The sequence below is a fragment of the Crotalus tigris genome, unplaced genomic scaffold (assembly GCF_016545835.1).
Source record: "Crotalus tigris isolate CLP2741 ecotype Arizona unplaced genomic scaffold, ASM1654583v1 scf7180000018484.1034840, whole genome shotgun sequence".
NCBI classification, from domain to species: Eukaryota; Metazoa; Chordata; class Lepidosauria; order Squamata; family Viperidae; genus Crotalus; species Crotalus tigris.
This window is the reverse complement of record NW_024097032.1, coordinates 36,292-56,482: the sequence shown is the minus strand read 5'-3', so window position 1 is coordinate 56,482 and position 20,191 is coordinate 36,292. Positions and strand designations below refer to the sequence as shown.

General features: G+C 35.5%; 2 protein-coding genes across 9 annotated transcripts in view; one reads left to right on the top strand and one right to left on the bottom strand.

Moving 5' to 3' along the window:
* The window catches only part of WDR41 (WD repeat domain 41), a 50,036-nt gene extending 37,225 nt beyond the window's left edge, over positions 1 to 12,811 (top strand). For 4 of the 6 annotated variants that reach the window (XM_039352813.1, XM_039352810.1, XM_039352812.1 and 1 more), the window contains exons 15-16: positions 8,153 to 8,236; positions 12,667 to 12,810. In XM_039352813.1, the coding sequence (XP_039208747.1) occupies positions 8,153 to 8,234 (82 nt within the window). In that variant the 3' untranslated portion in view covers positions 8,235 to 8,236; positions 12,667 to 12,810. Of the gene's footprint in view, positions 1 to 2,429; positions 2,482 to 8,152; positions 8,237 to 12,666 lie in introns of those variants that run through there. The other 2 variants (XM_039352806.1, XM_039352808.1) reach the window with 2 other exon arrangements.
* Positions 1 to 20,191, bottom strand: part of PDE8B (phosphodiesterase 8B) — a 49,103-nt gene that overhangs the window by 6,407 nt on the left and 22,505 nt on the right. For all 3 annotated transcript variants that reach the window (XM_039352803.1, XM_039352804.1, XM_039352805.1), the window contains exons 6-18: positions 15,907 to 15,995; positions 14,084 to 14,162; positions 13,598 to 13,738; positions 13,119 to 13,207; positions 11,987 to 12,053; positions 11,265 to 11,316; positions 10,032 to 10,109; positions 9,099 to 9,175; positions 8,552 to 8,716; positions 7,835 to 7,880; positions 4,308 to 4,434; positions 1,589 to 1,787; positions 684 to 901 (exon numbers count right to left, since the gene is read on the bottom strand). In XM_039352803.1, coding sequence (XP_039208737.1) covers positions 684 to 901; positions 1,589 to 1,787; positions 4,308 to 4,434; positions 7,835 to 7,880; positions 8,552 to 8,716; positions 9,099 to 9,175; positions 10,032 to 10,109; positions 11,265 to 11,316; positions 11,987 to 12,053; positions 13,119 to 13,207; positions 13,598 to 13,738; positions 14,084 to 14,162; positions 15,907 to 15,995 — 1,427 coding nt within the window. The remainder of the gene's footprint in view (positions 1 to 683; positions 902 to 1,588; positions 1,788 to 4,307; positions 4,435 to 7,834; positions 7,881 to 8,551; positions 8,717 to 9,098; positions 9,176 to 10,031; positions 10,110 to 11,264; positions 11,317 to 11,986; positions 12,054 to 13,118; positions 13,208 to 13,597; positions 13,739 to 14,083; positions 14,163 to 15,906; positions 15,996 to 20,191) is intronic.

Genomic DNA, 20,191 nt, shown 5'->3' with positions numbered 1-20,191 from the left:
GTTCTTGACTGACAACGATTTGTTTAAAGGTAGTTTAAAGTTATGACAGCCTTGGAAAAAGTGATTTATGACCTATCCTTGAAGTTAATGACTATCGCACCACTCCCGCACAATTTAAGCACTTGGCAACCAGCTCACACTTAGAACTGGTTGCACCATCTTGCAGTCATCCTGCAAATCATAATTTGTGACCTTCTCCGGCAGTTTCCACTGAAGAGCATCAATTGGGAAGGCCAGATTCATTTAAGGATCATGTGATTCACTTAATCATAGTGATTTCCTTAATGACTGTGGTAAAATGGTCATAAAATCAGAGTCCAGTCATGTGATGACTTGCTTAATGACCAAAATTCCAGTCCGAATTGTGATTGTAAATTGAGAACTAGTGTCTTTCTATAGTAGTTCGAAATGTATTTTCATATTAGCACATTACATTGCAACATATTTAATACACACTTTATGCAAACATATAATATATTTCCAAAATGAAAAGAATTCTGATACAGATATAAATGTGAATTTCTTTTAGAATCACATTTTTCAGATTTGGATATTCTTGTGAATTGATATTCATGAATGTCAGCACTTTGCTATATTACATATACCAAATATTGAAAGAGACTAATTTCACACCCTATGCACAGATGCAAAACTATTCCCAGGCTCAAATCCAAGAAACTAACCTGTTAAGATTTTTAAAAATGTTGCACTTGTTGTCTTTTGTTGTCAGCTGGAAGGCCAGAGCCGTGTGATGGCTTTCTAAGACAGCAGTGTCATTGTAGAGAACAGCCAATTCACTGCCTTCATTGCACAAAAAAGAGTTGGTCCGTCCTGGGTGATCTACGTCATGTATTGTTGCTGCTATTAATGCAGCTACTTGGTCTAAATGATCAAGGCTTCCCTAGAAGGAAAAATTAAGTCTTGTGTCAATCATCAATAGCTTTGCATCCCTATATGGATTAATGCAGGCAATATATTGTTCTTCAGTAACATTTCCCTGTGGTGCTAGTTTATTTATTCTTGTAAATGCAATACTTAGGAAAATCAGACTCAACTATATGGAATGCAGAATTGCATTCCAGAAGTATTTGGAGGGCATGGCTACAGAAAATCAAGAGGGTGGACAAAATGATACAAATGAAGCTCCACTTCTTTCATATATGCATATTGGATTGGATTTCTTTGTTATGCCATCTTATAGTGATTTTTTGTTTTTGCTTATTCAATGAAAGATTCTGAATTTATAATTTGGAAAAGGCTTCCAGTTAAGGTACTCATAGGCAAGCCTTTTATTGTATTGTTGTGCAATCCAATTCTCATACTGTTTGATTGTGGCAGGAAAAAGTTCCGTATCATTGTTCATTTGTAAGTTCCTCTTACTTTTCTCTAACTTCCATCTTTTATTTTACCAAAGGAAATCAGTTAGGAAAGGAAAGATGGATGCCTTTTCCTCCGCATTTAACCTAAACTTACTTTCCTTTGGTTTTCAAACCATGCTTCTTAACTAATCTTTCTTCTTTTTTTTAATAAAATGAATGTGCTAATAATACTTGGAACAGGAACATATAATTATCAGCACAAGGTGTACCTTAACTCTTTCTTTGCCCAGAAAAAATGCTGTAGCATGCAAAACATCTGCTGCATGAGTGGAGTTATGATAAGAATTGGAAGAGTGATAGTTTGCCTCAATCACTTGGAACCAGGCGCGCAGTGTGGCTTCTGAACAGTTTAAGAATTCACAGATGCCAAAACGGGAAAAAATTTTCAACCCCAGGTAAACTAATGGTCTGGAACAAAACAAGAGAGGAATGAAGAAACAAAGTCACTCATCACTGAACTTCTTACGTTTATTGACTTTGGTTACTGATAGTAGCTTTATTAGATAAATTACAGGTAGGTCTCGACTTACAACAGTTTGTTTAGTGACCATTTGAAATTACAATGGCACTGAAAGAAGTGACTTATGAGTGCTTTTCATATTTAGACAGTTGCAGCATTCCCTTGGTCACATGGTCACAATTCGGATGCTTTGTCAAATGACTCATATTTATGACCGTTGCAGTGTCCCAGGTCTTGTGATCACCTTTTGCAATCTTCTGACAAGCAAAGTTAGTACGGAAGCCTGATTCATTTAATAACTAACTGTTATTAACTTAACAATAAAATGGACCAAACCTCACTTAACAACTGTCTCATTTAGCTACATAAATTTTGGGCTCAATTGTGGTTGTAAGTCGAGGACTTCCTGTGTACCACCAGTCTTGCTTCATTATAAATAGAGGTACAGGGTTCCATTCCCCCAAAGATAACCAACTAAATGACAGCTGAAAGAAATTAGAGAAGGGAGGCTAAAGGAAAGAAATAAAGGCCCAAATTGCACATTATCTGAAATGTACATTGGGTGTGTCCAATTCTTTTTCATATGCTAGGAGTTATCATCACAACAGCAACCATCATCTCAGCTGAAGGCTCCAGCAACAGTTTTCAATCTGTGCCAGTTCGCATCTGACAGGAAAGAAATCTTTGGAATTTCAGATGAGAGAGTAGAAAAACAGCAGGTATCATATTAGCAATATACATTATTGCAATTGAATGTACCCAAAATTCATGTTTAATGATATGTGGCTTAAAGAGAGAAGGGCAATAAAGAAATACTCTTAAATATTTTGCAGCTAATTTTAGTTGGGAATGAGCAGATACAATTTCTTCATGAAATGAGAGAATATTGAGGTACAATTTAGCAGAAATAAATATGTGATTCTGTGTAGTTCCATCCATAAAAGTCACAAGTGATAGAAACATGATATATGTTTGGTTTAGTTTATAGATTTCAAAGAAATTGACCATGAATTTGTATGGGAATAGTTTTAAAAGACAGATTAAGCACAGCAACATTGAACAGTCTGCTTAGTAGTTATTCTATCCTTTCTGATAAAAAAATCCATCTAAAATGATGAATATGACATGTTTATTATGAAACTTCTTGAAACTTACATATGAAAGGAAATAGTTATATTTTAAAAAGTACAATATAAAAAATTGTATTAAAAAGATTGGATCTGGGGAACTACTGTAAGATAGCATTAAAGGAATTTACTTTTAAGCAATTTATTTATTTGAAAATACATAGTATCAACATAGTATTTTAGAGAAGGTTTCATTAAAAAAAACTTCTGTATTTTAGGGAAGCTGTGAATGACAATAAATGCTATTATGTACTACCATAAAGTACTGTGAGCCCAGAATATCACATTGCTAACCAGACAATAAAACATTTTTAACTATGATATATACATTTCTATAAAATAATAAAATGATCAGATGGAATTAAAAAGGCTATTTTTAATATATTTAAAATTTACAAACCACTTGCACCTAAACGAAGAAGCACAGAAAGAAAAGCACATCATTTACAGGTCTTATTCTGTTGATATTTGTAATCCTGCCAGGGCTAGGTGACTGTCATGGCCCTGTCAGACCCTGCTTTGGAGGAAGAGGAGGAGGAGTTGGAACTGGTACATCTCTGGAACGTCCAGCTGTTCCAGGCCCCTCTGGCATTGCGGGAAGTGATCGACTGGATGGGGAGCCGCCTGCCTTCACAAATGTGGGGAAGGATCAGCTACAGATGGGCAGCAGCGATGAGGGACAACAGATCCTCTTTGACAAGGAAAAGTTGCCTCCCTCATCTGATCCACGGAGAGTGGAGCAGAGGGAAACTCAGAGAAGGTCTGTGAGGCTGCTCATGAGGAGGTTGCCCTGCCCGTCCTCACAGGGAACACTTAGCTCAGGGTGATTTAACCAGAGGCCGGGGGAGGATGTGTTCATCAGGAACAACCATTTGTCTTGACATGCATCCCTCTGAGTTTTGGAAACCTTGACTCATAGACTTTGACTCGTGTTTCAGCCTTTGGATTTGCAGACACTGACTCTGGATTATGGTTTATGGATCTTGTTTTGCAAACTCTGCTCCTGGTTTGTGGACTTCGACTTTCTTCCTGTTTGGGGGCTTCATTCTGATGACTAGTGGACCCAGCTGATAGAACTGGGTTACATTGATTGTTGGTGGTTGTTTTGTTGGAAAAAGTGGAGTGGAGGTTTATCAACACCCCTGGAGGGCCTTCTGTCATGGTTTAGTGGTGCAATAAAAGACTTTATTGATGTCTGCATCTGCCTATGCGAGTTGGGTCAGAACAGTGATGCAGCCAAAACAATTATAAATAAGCCACATAAATTTCATTTATGACAAAATTGCAACTGCCTCCAACATTTATTTTTATCCATCTAATGAGCACAGATATAAAGCTTGCCTTTTATTTGTAACAGCTTCCAGCTCAAAAATGTTGAAGTCCCAGCTCTCTTCATTATCCAATAAGTGTCCAATGCAGGGCGGAGCATCACTGATGATGATTGGCACTGATTGGCTCTGATTCATATCTGCATAAATGGGGAACAGGCAGGTTATGATTCTGTCAACATGTGCCCAATTGAAGAGCCATTAATAAAAAGAGAATCTCAAGGCTAAGCTAGAGATGCTAGCAAGTTTAAACATGGAGAAGCCCCATGCCTTTGGGAAGACATGGATGTAAAATGGGGCTGCTGGAAAGAAGTGCCTTACCTTCTTGTATTGTTATATTCCATGTTGCATCATCTTAGCCATTTGCTGATGAAAAGAAGGTACTCTGAAAAGACACCGGGGCAAGATACGTTCTAGGCTTGGAGAGATTCCTGCACTGACCTTGCCTAATTTTGCCCTCCTTTCTTCTCCATCTTATGGAGTGGCTGAGGCCTATCAGTACTGAACACTTTAGTGCTATCACATTTCGTAAGTCATTTCAAAAGTTCGATTATGAACTTGGAAGTGTGTTTCAACATGTGAAAATATAAAATCCACAACCCCTTTGATACTTTTCAATGCTGCTGATACAGATACCAGTGTTGCTTTTGCAAAAGCCAGCTAGGTACAAGTAATAACGTGTAGTTCTGGAAGAGGGAGTCTAAGGCCATCAGAAGATGCAAGCATTCTATTTAATAAAACAATAATAAAGTTTGCACATTATGATGCAAACACAGTATTTGTAGGAATATTCAATCAGTTTTGTATACATAGGAAATGACTTAAATATATACACTACTCCTTTACTGGATTAAAGCTGAGAGTAGATTCTACATCATGGAAATGTATGTAATAGAGAATCTGCTGGTGAGGCACAGGACTCTGAGACAGGCCTTTAGCTTCTTCTACATTCCTGTGTGTTTTATTCTTCCCTTTCCTAGTTCTATACATTCTTCCTCTTTGGCTTTGTGCTCCCCACTGCACCCAAGCAAGAGTATTGTTCTCTGTTCTTGCTAAACTTGATCTTTAATGATCTATCATGAATTTGGTTTCTTCTCTCTACCCAATCTGCATTTCAATCCTTAGTTATGTCCATTATTCTGCTCTCTACGCATGTTAAAAATAGAGTCAGAAGAGAGAGGGTGAAAAAACTAAGATAGCAACCAAAAGTACACAGTCAAAATCCCACTTTTGGTTTGCTTATTTATTTGGTTTAGCAGGTGGGGAAAAATGGCAGATTGATACACCTTTGTGAACAGATGAAATAATGCTGCAGCAAAGACCAGCAACATGGCATTAAGCCCTAATCAATGGCACCTCTCCAGATAAGGAGAAGCTGGGAGATTGCCCATGTATGCTGTCAAAGTCTGCTCCTTATGAGTAGACCCACAAGATCTGAAAAGGTTCTGCAGGCTTATTGTGAGTCTGAGGGTCAAGGGTTACAGAAAAGACAGCAAGCTCACAGCTGCAGCAAAGTCTGCAAAAACCCTCCCTTTCTTAAACACATTCAAAAGACAATTATTTCAAAGTTAAAGAGGGATAGTTGATGCAGAAGAGTAATCAAGCCACCTAGTGAGCGATTCTCCATCCTAGATCAAAGATAAGACTAAAGGAACAATTTAGGATTTAAAATAGAATAGAATGGAATAGAATAGAATTCTTTATTGGCCAAGTGTGATTGGACACACAAGGAATTTGTCTCTGGTGAATAAGCTCTCAGTGTACAAGAAAGCAACAAGTGATAACCATGATCATAATCATAAAATACAATAATCATAAGTCATAAGATACAACACTCAGTGATAGTCATAGGATATTAAATAAAAGCAATTAACACAATCATTATAGGCTATTAATGAAAGCAATCAACATAAATCATAAGGTACAAACAACAAAGTTATAGTCATACGATACTAAGGAATAGGTAATAGGAAAGATGAGAAGATAATAGTAATACGGCCCTACTACATGGTTTGACATCCTAGGGCACAGAGAGTGTTGTGGGAATTAGTTGTTTAGCAGAATGATGGCATGGGGAAAAAACTCTCCTTGTGTCTAGTTAGGGAAGACGTTGAAACAGTTTATGTCCAAGATGTGAGGGGTCTGTAGATATTTTCACAGCCCTCTTTCTTGCTCATGCAGTATACAGGTCCTCAATGGAAGACAGGCTGGTAGCAATAGTTTTTTCTTCAGTCCTAACTATCCATTGAAGCTTGTGCCTGTCCTGTTTAGTTGCAGTGCCAAACCAGACAGTTATAGAGGTGAAAATGACAGACTCAATAATTTCTTTGCAGAACTGTATCAGCAGCTCCTTGGGCAGTCTGAGCTTTTTGAGTAGGCACAAGAAGAACATTCTTTGTTGTGCTCCTTTGATGACATTTTTGATGTTAGATGTCCATTTTAAGTCTTGAGATATTATAGAACCTAGAAACTTCAAGGTCTCTATTGTTGACACTGTATTGTCTAGTATTGTAAGAGGTGGTAGAATAGGAGGGCTTCTCCTAAAATCTACTATCATCTCTACAGTTTTGAGTGTGGTCTGTTCAAGATTGTTCCAGTTGCACCACAAGGCCAGTTGTTCAACTTCCCATTTATATGCAGGCAAATAATAAATTATCCCATCTATAATTAAAGCCAAAAAGCTTGCCAACAGTTTAAATTAAGAAGGTTTAAAATGAACTTGTTTTGATTAAATGCTGCAAGCGTTCTTTTTTTTTTTTTTGAGAGAGAGAGAAAGGGGGGGGGAAGGAGACAGAATGAATCTGAAAAGTTGAGGCTCTGGAAAGAGAGCAGAGAAAAGCAACAAAGATCAAAGATGATTAGGGGCTGGAAGATAAAACATATGAGGAATGGTTGCAGGGATTGGGTATACCTAATTGGTGAAAAGAAGGACTGGGTTGACATGATAGCAGTCTTTCAATATTTGAGGGGCTGCCACAAAGAAAAGGAGATAAACCTATTTTCCAAAGCACCAGTAGGCAGAACAAGAAGCAATGGAAGGAAACTGATCAAGGAGAGAACCTATCTAGAACTAAGGAAAGAAATCCTGACAATGAAAACAATTAACCAGTGGAAAGGCTTGCCTTCAGAAGTTGTGAATGCTCCTTCACTGGAGGTTTTAAAGAAGAAATTGGACAGCCATTCATCCAGAATGGTATAGGGCCTTTTGTTTGAGCAGAGGGTTGGACTAGAAAACCTCCATGGTCCCTTCCAATTCTATTATTTTGTTATTTTTTGTATTACAGCAGAACAAGTTTAATGAATGTTTTCTATTTACTACACTGCAAATAGTTGGGGGTAATAAAAAGGGATAAACTTATCTTTCCAAATGTTGTGTGAAAACTTATTACATCTAAACTCTTTATGCACCAAATTCAATGGACAATTAATGAAACAAATTAAGATATCAGAGTTTTGTATTTCTGATTTTTCAGTAAAAGCAATTTTTATGCAATATTGATATGAATGAACAGAAAAAGAGAGTTTAACATATAAACTTACTTTTAGAAAATAAATACTCATTTCCTGACAGTTTTTTCAAGCCATCCTGAAATAATGAAAAAAAAAGAAAAGGTTTCCATACACTAAGAGAAAAAAGATGAAATTATATTTCAATAAATGCAGTTTATTATACATATTATTTTTAAACAGAAGATAACATTGCTAATAGATCTATAGGAATATAAATGTTAAAAATAATCATAAAAGTGGCTATATGTCTATATTAATATTCTACATAATCTGAAAAAAGATCACTGAAAATGCAGTGCAATCTAATTCCTATCTAATATTTAATATATACTGTTTTATTTCTTCAAGGTCTATCAAAGAAGGTACCGAGTTTTCAATGAAAAATGAGAAGATAACTAATGTGTTCTACCATACTTTCCAGCATTCATAAAAGTAAGATGTGGGTTTATAGAATTTTCATCACAAATCTCAGCTTATGGGTTTCATGAAATGCTGTTCTTATAATCAGTCTAGAAGAGGTCTCTCATGACATTCTCTTCTCCTTATGGCCAAGAATCTAGAACTGTTTCTCCTGCAATGACCACAGCTGTTTGCTTTTATAAATTTCTTTTTAGCATGTTTTTAATTTGTACAGCATATGTACAGCAAATGGATCCTTGATGATGACAACCTGTTCACGTGAGCCTGGATTCCAGCCGCTGATTTTACTAGTGAAACTGATGGTGTGATTTATGTCTCTTTACTCACAGTCATCAGACCTCCAACAAGATTGCTAGTATGAGGGTCATCATCTTTGGTTCCTAGCTGCGGAGAATAAAGTTCTGTTGTTCGTAAGATTTCCAACACTCTATCCAAAGCATCTGCTACAGTCACAGGACTATTCTCTTGAGCCGAATTGATTATATTAATAACCTGTAGGATTACAAATGGAAAAGAAATAATAAAGCCATTATTGCTTTCAATCCAATGTATTTATAAAATCTGTATGCAATATTGAGTTATCATGTAAAAGAACTATGAATCGAATAAAGTAGTTGGCTTTTAAAATGATTAACCAATTCTTCAATCAATTAAATTAAAATATAATTGCATATTTTAAAAATTCACTATATTGACTTTGTGCAAAACAACCAACCATTCATAAATAGAAACTCGTATTTATACTAAATCCCAACATCTCTGTGTGATATGAATTGATATTTCAATAAATACAATAAGAATAGATGTGCTTTTTTTTTTTTTTGCAAAGGATTATTGATGTATAAAATGACATCAGAAAGACTTTGCCTCATACCTTTGTAATTGGAGCTTCTATTGTCATGGAATGGATTCTTGCTATAGATGAATATTGATGATTCTGTAAACTTGGTGCTGCATTAAACAGAAAAGAATTAGGCTTTTTAAAAAGGCTATTTGAAAACTTTAAAAAGGCTACTTTCTTATAAACTGTATTATTTTAAATTAAATTGTTCCAAATAGTATGTTCTTACGTTTATGTTGCATATACAGGTAGTCCTCACCTATTGATTGCTGGTTTAGTGACTGTTATGACAGTGTTGAAAAAAGAGATTTATGGGGCTATTGCAGCATCTTTTGGTCATGTGATTGCAATATGGGCATTTGGCAACCAACACATGTTTATGATAGTTACAGCATCCTGTGGTCATGTGATTGTCATTTGTAACCTTCACTGCCAGCTTCCCAGAAGCAAAGTCAGTGAAGTCAGCAAGAATTCACAAGTCGCAGTCATGTGATAACTCACCTTATGACCATGGATGATTCATTTAAGGACAACAGCTGAATGTCATAGATCAGGCATGGTAACATGACATTTCACTTTGCATTAGCAACAGAATTGTGAGTCCTAATTGTGGTCAGTACATGATGACTATCTGTATGATTAAAAAGTAAGAAACTGCCTATTTTTCCATTGTTCAAACTTATACTTTCTGCTATCTGGGGGTGTCAAACTGTTGGCCAGTGGGCCAGACGCGTCATCTGGAAGCCGCGCCCACCCCATTGCCGGCAATGGCAAAACTGTCCCGATACGTTGCGCGACGTCACGTGATATCGCGAGTTTGACATGTCTATGCTATTTAATAGCCCAGATAGTTGGGAAAAGATTATAATAAAATATTAAATCAAATGCCAATCACTTAAATCATCAATTTCATTTCCTTTTAACATAGGACTCTGAATAATATCTCCTGCATATTTCATTTCTTACCATCACTACTTTGAGAAGTTATTGATTTAACATCAATGGATTCTTTCCTTCTGTTCTTGCATCTGAAGGAGTGAGAGTCTATAAATGTTAAAGGAAAGGATTTAAAAAGGAGCAGGATTTATTTTCACAGTCACTTTTTCTCCCTATATTAAAATACTGATTTTTAAATTGCCTCCCAACTACAGATCAGAAATTTAAAAATAAACCCTTCCTCAATTAAATAGGGAAGGATAACAGAAAACAAAGAAACCAAATTCTTTAATTTCCTAGTTTCAAAGCCAATTTTTATTACTGTCTTATTATATGCTAAACCTGATTTGATTTAAAGATAATATGTTGTTAAAAAAACCTATTAGAGAATAACCAGGAATACATTAAGCTCATGAATTTATACATGCATTATTTTACAGTATCTTCTTTCCAAATAAGTGGTATTTAGCCATAATATCTATGTACTGTATATATGTATGTATGTATGCATTTATAGCATTCTTATAGTCATCCATTTCATACAAGTGATTTTACACAATTTATAGGATTAAAAACAAAAATCCCCCCCCCCAACATCACCTCCTTGATACCCAATAAACAATCAACAATAAAACATCCATACTAGCAGAGCTCATCTCCACCCTGGCCCAATCTGAAAGGCTAAAAAGATTGGGGTCATCCAAATCTTGAGGGGAGGGAGATGCTGTTCCATAGAGCAGGTACAGCCAATGAGAAGGCATGATTCCAGTGTCCAGTGAGATGGCATAGAAGAGACCCAGCACAGGCCCTCTGTACTAGATCCAGTGAGGTTGGCAGAAACAACAAGAGAAAGGTTTCCTCCAAATAGCCTGGGCCTATGCTATACAAGCATAATCTATAAATGTCAATCTCTTAATTCTATATTCTATTTTCTTGCAATATTATGTCACAATTTATTTTAATGAAACATTCTTCCACTTTATCGCATATGTTGAAAATTATATTTTTCAGTCTACTGAAAAATACATGTACTGAAAATAGAATATATAGTAGAATATACTGTATAATAGAAGCAGTCTGCTAAAGAGTAATAGCTCCTAATTTGCTATGTGAAGAGTTTAAATTACTTCCAGATTTCACAGGCGGAACTTCCACTCCAGAATCAACTGCCTCTACATAAGTGCCATAATATATAAAGCATCCTTCAGCCTAGTAGTAAGACTGGTTCTGATTCTTCAAATAATAGAAAGGCTATTTTCTAACCTGATTGAAACTGGTCTCCTGCACAGTTTTCATCATGATGTGTCCTGTAAGTCTTGTGTTATATGAAAAAGGAAACACAAAAGAGACATATAAGCTTCATCCTAATAGCAAGATACAGATCTGCCATACATTATTATCACCACACAAAGCTTGGTTAGCAGTGAATATCCCTTAACTTTCTTAATCAGAAACAGTTGAAGGCCACCAAAAATAATTTTTCAGACAGCTGCAACTTTGAGGTGCTCAGGGAATTGATTTTGTCTTGTACCAGCTTTCTTGCTGAGATGTCAAAGAGAAAGTTAAATTATTGTTGGAGGCTAAAAGTTTCCCATATCTACTGTATAGTTTGCTTATGCTTACATCATATACCATCTGTTAGAAACTTGACCAAGCTGTTATCTCTGTATAGTTACCTCCTCATTATATTGGATCTGAATGACTGTAACAGTATATTTTGAAATACCATAAATTTCAACTACAAAATCTGGTTCAAAACAGAGAAATTTGAATATCCTCATTAGCTGTATATGATAAGACATAGGAGAGGCCTCTAAAATAAATGCATATCATCTTATCAAGCACCAAAAGTTGACTGTCACAAGATACATTTATGATAATGTGATTTGACATTTATATTTTAAATGATATATAATTTAAGACTTTGGAAACATCCAGTTGTTAATAAGAAAGTGACAAACAATTGTACAAAGGGAAAATCCTACCTGTTTGTTGCTACCGGTATCATTGCTGCAACACAGTTTTCTGATAGACACAAAATGTCGAATTTTTCTATGAATATAAAAATAAGCCACTATTATTAAATGCAGTGTTTATTGGTGACTAATTACTTGCTCTCTACTATAAAACAAAAATTCTAATTCCAATTAGTTTATTTCAATTTATTTATTTATTACTTATGGCAATTATTGAGGTCATTCTATAAAATACTCATAAATTATAATTGGCACACACTAATATTGGTGAGGAAAAAAGGGATCAAAAACACAAGATGATCTTCCAGCAGAATCCTGTACATGTAGATCAACTAATATTAACAAAACTCTGTGTAAGGCTGCAACAGAAATTTCCATCACCTCAGTGAATGAGATAAATGGTATTTAATTTGTATAAAGTTTGTAATATGCCTGAGATAATCAAATCCTTAATTTCCAACTGTCACTTTAATTTAACAAAAGGTATTGGACATTCCATTGATGGAATTCTTTTACATTATCAAGTTTAATCTTTTATAAATTTATAGATGGGCAGCGACTAGAATTCACAGTTATCATATTTCACCAAAGTACCTGGATACTTTAAATATTTAAGTTAAGTATTAAGCATTTACTTTAATTTAAGTATTAAGTATTCTTAAGAGCAACATTTAATTTTCTTTTTACAGGAAACAGAAGAGAAAACTAACAAGCTACATCATGGATGGCAACATTTGTTATCTGAATTCTGCTACTTAGACCACCTAGCAAGATGCGAAGTAGAAGAACAGAATTAAATTATTTCAACCCCTTCAGTGCAGGGATTTAAGGGTAGAGAAAGTAATAGGAGCCCCCTACTGTACATCTACTCTGATTTCCACCTTAAATGAATGTGTGAGTGAGTAACTGAATGAAAATCCAAAGATAATATTACTCAGATTTAGTTATTTTGTCAACTTAAAAGTGCAGAAATGCAACCTATATGATAGGTGCTACTTAACTCTAGTTGGATTTGAAAAAAAAGAGAAACCGTGTCAACAGACCGTGTCTAGAGGCAATCTTATCACCTACAAATATGATAAATAAACAAATTTGATACACATCACTTATGGTCAATGCACTTTTTCATTAACACACTTACCCTCCTTGGCCTGTCACAGGAGTTATCTTAACATGCTGTTGGATATTATCGCCTGATTTTCTTCGTGCATAATAAACACCTTGCCATTCCTAAACAAGTCAAGTGAAGCCATAGTCAAAAAAGTAGTCGATTTGCCTTATTAAAAATAATAAAGTCTGTTGCAGTCCTTCTCTATCTGAAATCCTCAAAGTTGCCATCTAGTCTTTCCCAGTCAGGTGGCCTTCTGATGCTTTCATGCAGCATGTCATATTCATACTGTACCACACATACAGAGAATCATAGAGATGAAAGGGGCCATGGACAGCACTGAGACCAATCTTGTGATTTGAGTTAAAGCATCCATGGCGAATAACTATCCAGTCTCTGCCTAATATTCTCCAGTAAAGGAGAATCCACATCACAGTGAGTTTTCATATTCAGATTGTAATTAAAAAATTCTATTAAAGAATGCAAAAAGGATAGGGTAATTTATCACTCACGTTTCCTCTTTTGATGCAGGTGTTGATTGTATCCAACAGATCCGCATGGTTTTTGTCACATTTTGGAAGCTCTGTAAGTTCTTTCCCTATTAACTCTCCCTTCTGATAGCCCATCATCTGTTCAAATGCTGGGTTAACATACTGTTAAAAAAAATGAAATGAAGTTTATAAGCAAGTACAGAAAGTTTAAAATCAAATTTTGATAAATTTCATATTCTGTTTGTACAATCCCAAGTGTAGGAAAACTTCCTAGCAAATACCTAAACAGAAAGGCTTTGCTTTGTATTCACTCAGTGCAAATGCACCAATAGAAAAGGGTTCCAAAATAAAATACAGAAAACTTTGCATGTTACCTCCTTAGACAAATAGTATCTAAACAGAATTCCTACTTATGTGCCTATATTACAATGGTCATTCTTTCCTTTATTAGTTTAAAGTGATACAGATAAACAAATTTTTTAAAGAGAGTTGTGCTTTTTTCCATACCTGAATGATATGATCTTCGCTAGTTATTTCTATTGCTTCATGACAGTGCTCTAGAGCAGTGAATACCGAATTACAAGCCCTATAATTAATCAATAAAGAGAGATTGTTAGAATGTATGATTGAACAATTCAGGATGCTATAACTGATTAATTCCTATGCATTCATGGAAATACATCATCTTCCTCTAAAAATATACTTTTTAGAATATATTAGTTTTCTATTAAATTATGCAATATTAATGTCAATATATGAATGATATACTATTACTATTACAGAAATATAAATAGATCCCACTTCCCAAATAAAATTATAACTTTTATTTGGGGGAGGAAAGAAATCAGAAAGACATGGACTCAACACAATTTTTTCCAGATGTTTCCTCAGACATATTAAATATGCATGTTTTTATTTATGTCATAATTTACAACTTGCATGAGGGTGAAGATCCGGTGTTCAGTCTTCCTTTGCAACCTAACCCTAAGTGGCATTTGTGAGGAAAATGTCCGGATTAGGGAAGTTTAGAGGTCTACTTAGTAAAGCGGGAGAAGGCAACCCACAACATACAAGTTGCAGATAGTCGAAATATCTTTTTGTGTCTTCCTGAGATTGTACCAACTGACATTTGGTGCTGTTCACAGAGGCAAATATTTCTACTGATTTTTCAAATAAATACATTTACAAAAATAGGCAAATCTCTGTATAGGCTTAATACCTAAATAAACAAGCTAAAACCATAAACTAAATACAATCCATCAAACAGCATAAAAAAATTTTAGTCCCAGCCATTCTCTGCAACATTAATCTGATGTCTACTGAGTTGTTGGTTATTTTTAAAGAGTAGTTCTAGTCATTAAGAAATTGCTTGATTTGCAGATAAAGAGGATGCATGGGTATGGGAAGTACTATAGTATAGATCAGGGGTCCCCAAACCCTGGGCCCCAGCTGTGGCCTATTCAGAACTGAGATGTGTGAGAGGTGAGCTGCGAGTGCACGCATGTGTGCTGGCACACCACTGGTGCGGCCTGGTTCCCCTCTTCCCCCCCACAGCCAGGCTGCCGCCTGCTCCAAAAGCTTTTGCAAAAGGACAAAAGGCTTCAGAGGAGTGATTTTACTCTGCTTCAGGCCTTCTATCCCTTTGCAAAAGCTTTTGGTGCAGAGAAGCCTGACGGAGTGCAAAACTGTGCCCCAGAGGCTTCTCTTTTCTCTTGTGTGAGTGGAGCTGTGCATGCATGTGCCATCCCACCACTCACATGGCCTGGTTCCCGTCTCTCCCCCCAGCCGGGCCACCAAGTTGCAAAGGTTGGGAACTGCTAGTATAGATGAGTCCTGAGAGACTCTTGGATAAAGAAAAAAATCCTCATGCAAAATTTATCTGGTAAATTATTCCTGAAATACAGGCAATTAGATATTTGAGCTTCCATTTTTTTAGACTATGTTCATTTGAACAATGATAAGCCTACAATTCAAAAGTCAGAAAAGCTATTCTTAATAGATAAAAATACCCAGCATCAATGATAATAACAGAATAAGAGTGTTTGAAGGGAACTTGTAGGTCTTTTAGTTCAACTGCCTATACCATTTCAAACAAATGATTGTCCAATCTCTTCTTAAGAGCCTGCAGTGTTGGAGCATCCACAACTTTTGGAGGCAAGTCATTGCACCGATTACTTGTTTTAACTTGGTTCTAGGTTGGTTCTCTCCTTGATTAGTTTCCATCTTTCTTGTTCTGCCAAACTTCTGGGCAGATTTATTTCAGTATAATACTAGGACTCTGCTTCTTCTACTAACCCAGGAGATGAATGGTAACAAATATGCTTACATACCGTAATTTGAACTGTGATCGCACCTCACCATGTTCTATTTGAATCAGTTCATTGTAACAAGCAATGATGCTGTTATTCTCCAAAAATCTCTGAGAAATACAAAAACAAAAAGTACAATTACAATAATTTACTTCTACAATACTCTATCTACTGATGACTTGACCAACTTTTTGCTTGCAAAGCACTAAACTCAAGGGAATGCAATTCTAAAATGCAAACAATATAGGGAAAGTATGTAGACGTCGGTTCCTGAATTTTTTCCAATCCTTAATAATAACAATGCTTTGAGCCATTTGACCCAGAAGAAGGAAGAGTTTTTGAATGAGGCATGAACAATATTTGAAGATGTGGCCCAGTTGCATCTCCCAAAGCAGTGCATTTGGTGATTCTTTTTTCTCTATAGCTGGCAGCCAATCCAGTAGGTACCACGGCAGGCATAACTAATCGCTGAAACACCAATTGGAGGAAATGTGAATGAGTCTCCTGGGTGCTCTCTATTGCTCCAGAGGGATTTTTGTGGAGATAAAAGCATTTCTGCACTAAAAGCTGGTGCCTGAATTTGTCACACCACCTTAATGCCCATTGACATCATGTTCCCTCCTTATGCTTTAGAAAGAAAGGCCAGGATCCTGTTACTATCTACATATATTGATTTTACAACTCTTAGAATTACAATCTCTGATGCTGGCTTGCAGTTCTAGAAGTAATGCTTCTATTTGGGTGAGGTGATTATCAGACTGAGAAAGCTATATGAGGGTATAACTTCTCTCAATATAGTACAAAATATTAATAAAGATTTTTAAGAACATAATAATTACCAAGGAAAAACAAATGTTTCTGCTGTATTAGAAACTTGAATTGAAATTATTGTATAAATGCATTTTCTTTGCTTATAAAATAATAAGCTGCCAGTGCAAGCCGAATGTATGCATGTGTGCCTCCAAATTCTCTTCTTGCAACTATCTGGACAAGTCCCTACAGTTTTCTTGGCAGGATTTTGGAAGTGGTTTTTCACTGCCTCTTTCCTAGGGTTGAGAAAGAGGGACTGGACCAAAGTCACTCAGTTGGCTTCATGATTAAGATGGGACTAGAACTCATGAAGTTCCAGTTTCTAGCCTGGCACCTTAACTTTTATACAAAACTGTCTCTAAGGTATAACAGTTTAATTGGACAAAAGTAGGATTTCCTAATAGAAATTACTAACTAGCACATAACATGGATGTTTACTAATACAGAATATTTATCCATGGCACAACTCAATTGACAGGAAACTTCAAACAAGCACTGTTTTGATTAATGCATGAAATAAAAGAATGCTATATTGCTAATCTCAGGCATACAGTAGTATATGAAAACTATAGTTTTAAGAAACTTCAAATATCATTGGCATTCCTATGTAATAACAAGGAAAGTAAAGACAAAAAACCATAGCCAAAATAATTATGGTTTCCTGTTATTACCAAGATTCTATTTTGGACCCATTGATGATAATGAATTTTGCCAGTGAAACTGCTTATTATAGCAATATACAACTGAAAAAAAGGCTTCTTTTAAGAGGGCACATAACTTTGATGGCAATCTCAATTAATAATGCTATTTCTGATGTTACTTGCCCTAAATAAGAACAAACAATTGCAGAGTCAATATACAAACCTTTGAAGAAATTTCAAAGGCACACAATGAAAGAAATGTAATATTAAAAGCATATCACATATTCTTTATTTTTGTTTTGTCTTGAAAAATATCAATGTTCATGTCATAACTGTAACCTCCACCAACCACTCTATGTAATACTCTACCCTTTCGACGAGAGGGGCGGCACTTAAATCTAATAAAAAAATAAAATAGGCATGCACAAATGATAGCCGCACCTCAGGAACAGTATTGTTTAAAAGTAAGCAACATCATAATTAATAGAAATAATTTCTATATAAATAGGATTTGAAGCTGTTGGATTTGCAACAATTATTCGTGCCTTTGTGGCATCATAACTGGAGTATTGTAATATGCTCTTGATAAAGATACTCTTGAAATATGCCTGGAAAATGGCTGCTGAAAATTATGGCAGTTAGGCTACTAACCATGCTCAATACTAAGTAAGCCATGCCCATGATGAAAAGCCTACACTGACTGCAATTATTTTCCAGGCATAATTTCAGGATTTGTGTTAACCTTAAATGCTCAGTACATCTTGCAATGCGTGATTATCTGAAGGACTGTATCTCTTAGCACAGATGCCAAAATCTTCAGGAGATGCATTTGAAATGCTTTTAGCCACCAAACTGACAGGTACAGTACACTCCAAAGGACATCCTAATGAGAATGGGCAAGGTTTTATTAGTTCAAAGAAAAGAGACATTGCAACAAAAGACAGAGGAGAATGCAGTCTAACTATATATAGAATCACCAGTTATCAAGTCCATCAGCAATTTCCCTTCCTAAAATATAAGTGGATAAATGATACGTGAAAAGAATCTCAAGATCCTGCAGGTCAGGTGAAATTCTCATCTATCCTTCCACTCTGTGAAAGAGGAGAGGAAATAGATATAAGAATACTGCAACTGAAAGATTAGCTCTGCAAATAGTATCAATGGAAGATATTTTCTTTCTGGGATATGGCATGAGTTATCCAGGTGATGAGTTGCTGGCATGAAATGGGTTGTATTTCATAAGGACAAATAAATATGTGTTTGCCAGAACAAACTCAAAGCTTGATTAGGGTTGAAACAAAACCCTGAAATAAGGACCTTGGATGAACATTTGTATATTGTAGAATGTGGGAGTGTTTGTGAAACTAAGCTTTTAAAACCATTTCGTGGAAGAAGTCAGAAAGAACATTGACCTATAAAGTTCATTGGCCCATACAGTGCATAACCTTTATGAGTTTGAGTTCATTTTGTTTATTTCCCATACTCTGATCTAAAATTCAGAGTATGGGAAATAAACAAGATGAGCTTGAATTCTCCATACAGAAGTTCATGTGCTTTATTAGGTGTAACAGAAATCTAATGGCATGATTCTGATTGTTAAAATATAGCAACCAAACGATGCAATTTGTTGAAAAGTAAAATTAGAAAACATTATGTTGTAGGTTAAACAGTATCTATTTTTGCTTAGAAATCCAAATGAATGAATTTAATAATGTTGTAGAAATCAGCTTGGTAAATATAAGTGAAAGAACAAATAAAACCACTGTCTTTGGTGTCTACTATACCTAACACATTCAAGCAAAAGATGAAGATTTATTAATTTATTGACCATATGGAAAAAAGGTGAATTCATATTGATACAGATTGCAGATTAGATAGATAACAAAAATACTGTTTTGAAAGGATAATTTTAATATTTAAATATATGTTTTATTAATTGATAAGTATTATATTTTTAATTTACTTTTCTATTTATTATATAGTTATGAACATTACTTATAAAGTATTATGTTTACATGGAAAGAAGGATATTTATCAGATAGGGAAGGAGGAAGTCTCAGTTTTTTTCCTCCTTAAACAAACAACAGTTCAGGTTAATCACTGAGGCATAATTCAATAATTATGTTAACGTCCATTGTTCGTTATGCTTATCTTTTTTTCTGCAGCTTATGAAATATACTGCACAGGCTAATGATGGCAGGAGACTTTGTCTGAACAAGTTGGTTATCATTGTTGCTATTCTGATGACAAGTGTACAAGTTGGTTATCATTGTTGCTATTCTGATGACAAGTGTACAAGTTGGTTATCATTGTTGCTACTCTGATGACAAGTGTGAAAATATGCAAGAAAGATAAGAAAGAAATCTCAGTTGGTAGGGAACATATGATTCATGCCAGTGGAGGATGAGATGGTTCTCAGCAGGGGTAAGCAACCTTTTGGGTTTAGTGGACAGACATAGAATGTTAGAGCCTATACACATTTTCATCAAATGTTAGGTAGGATGGCCAGCCACAAAATATCAGTTTGCAATTGTTTCTTCACCCTACATCTTAGTTAACTGAATACATTGACCCCCCCCCCCATGGAATCCAAAAGCATTGGATGCTAGAGATCGGGGTTTTCTTTTACAGCAGGCAGTTTCCCTTTTTGAGGAAATAAAAGTCAATTTTATTTACTTTTTACTTAGAGTCATTTGGGATTCTGGTAGATAATGTGTTGTCTACCCCTGATTTCATATGAGTTTACCTCTATACCATAGCATTATGGTTACAGAGTTTTAGTATTTATAATGATCCCATTCAGAGTAAAAGCCCGTCAATCAACGTACACACACACACCATCACAATTCCTTTTC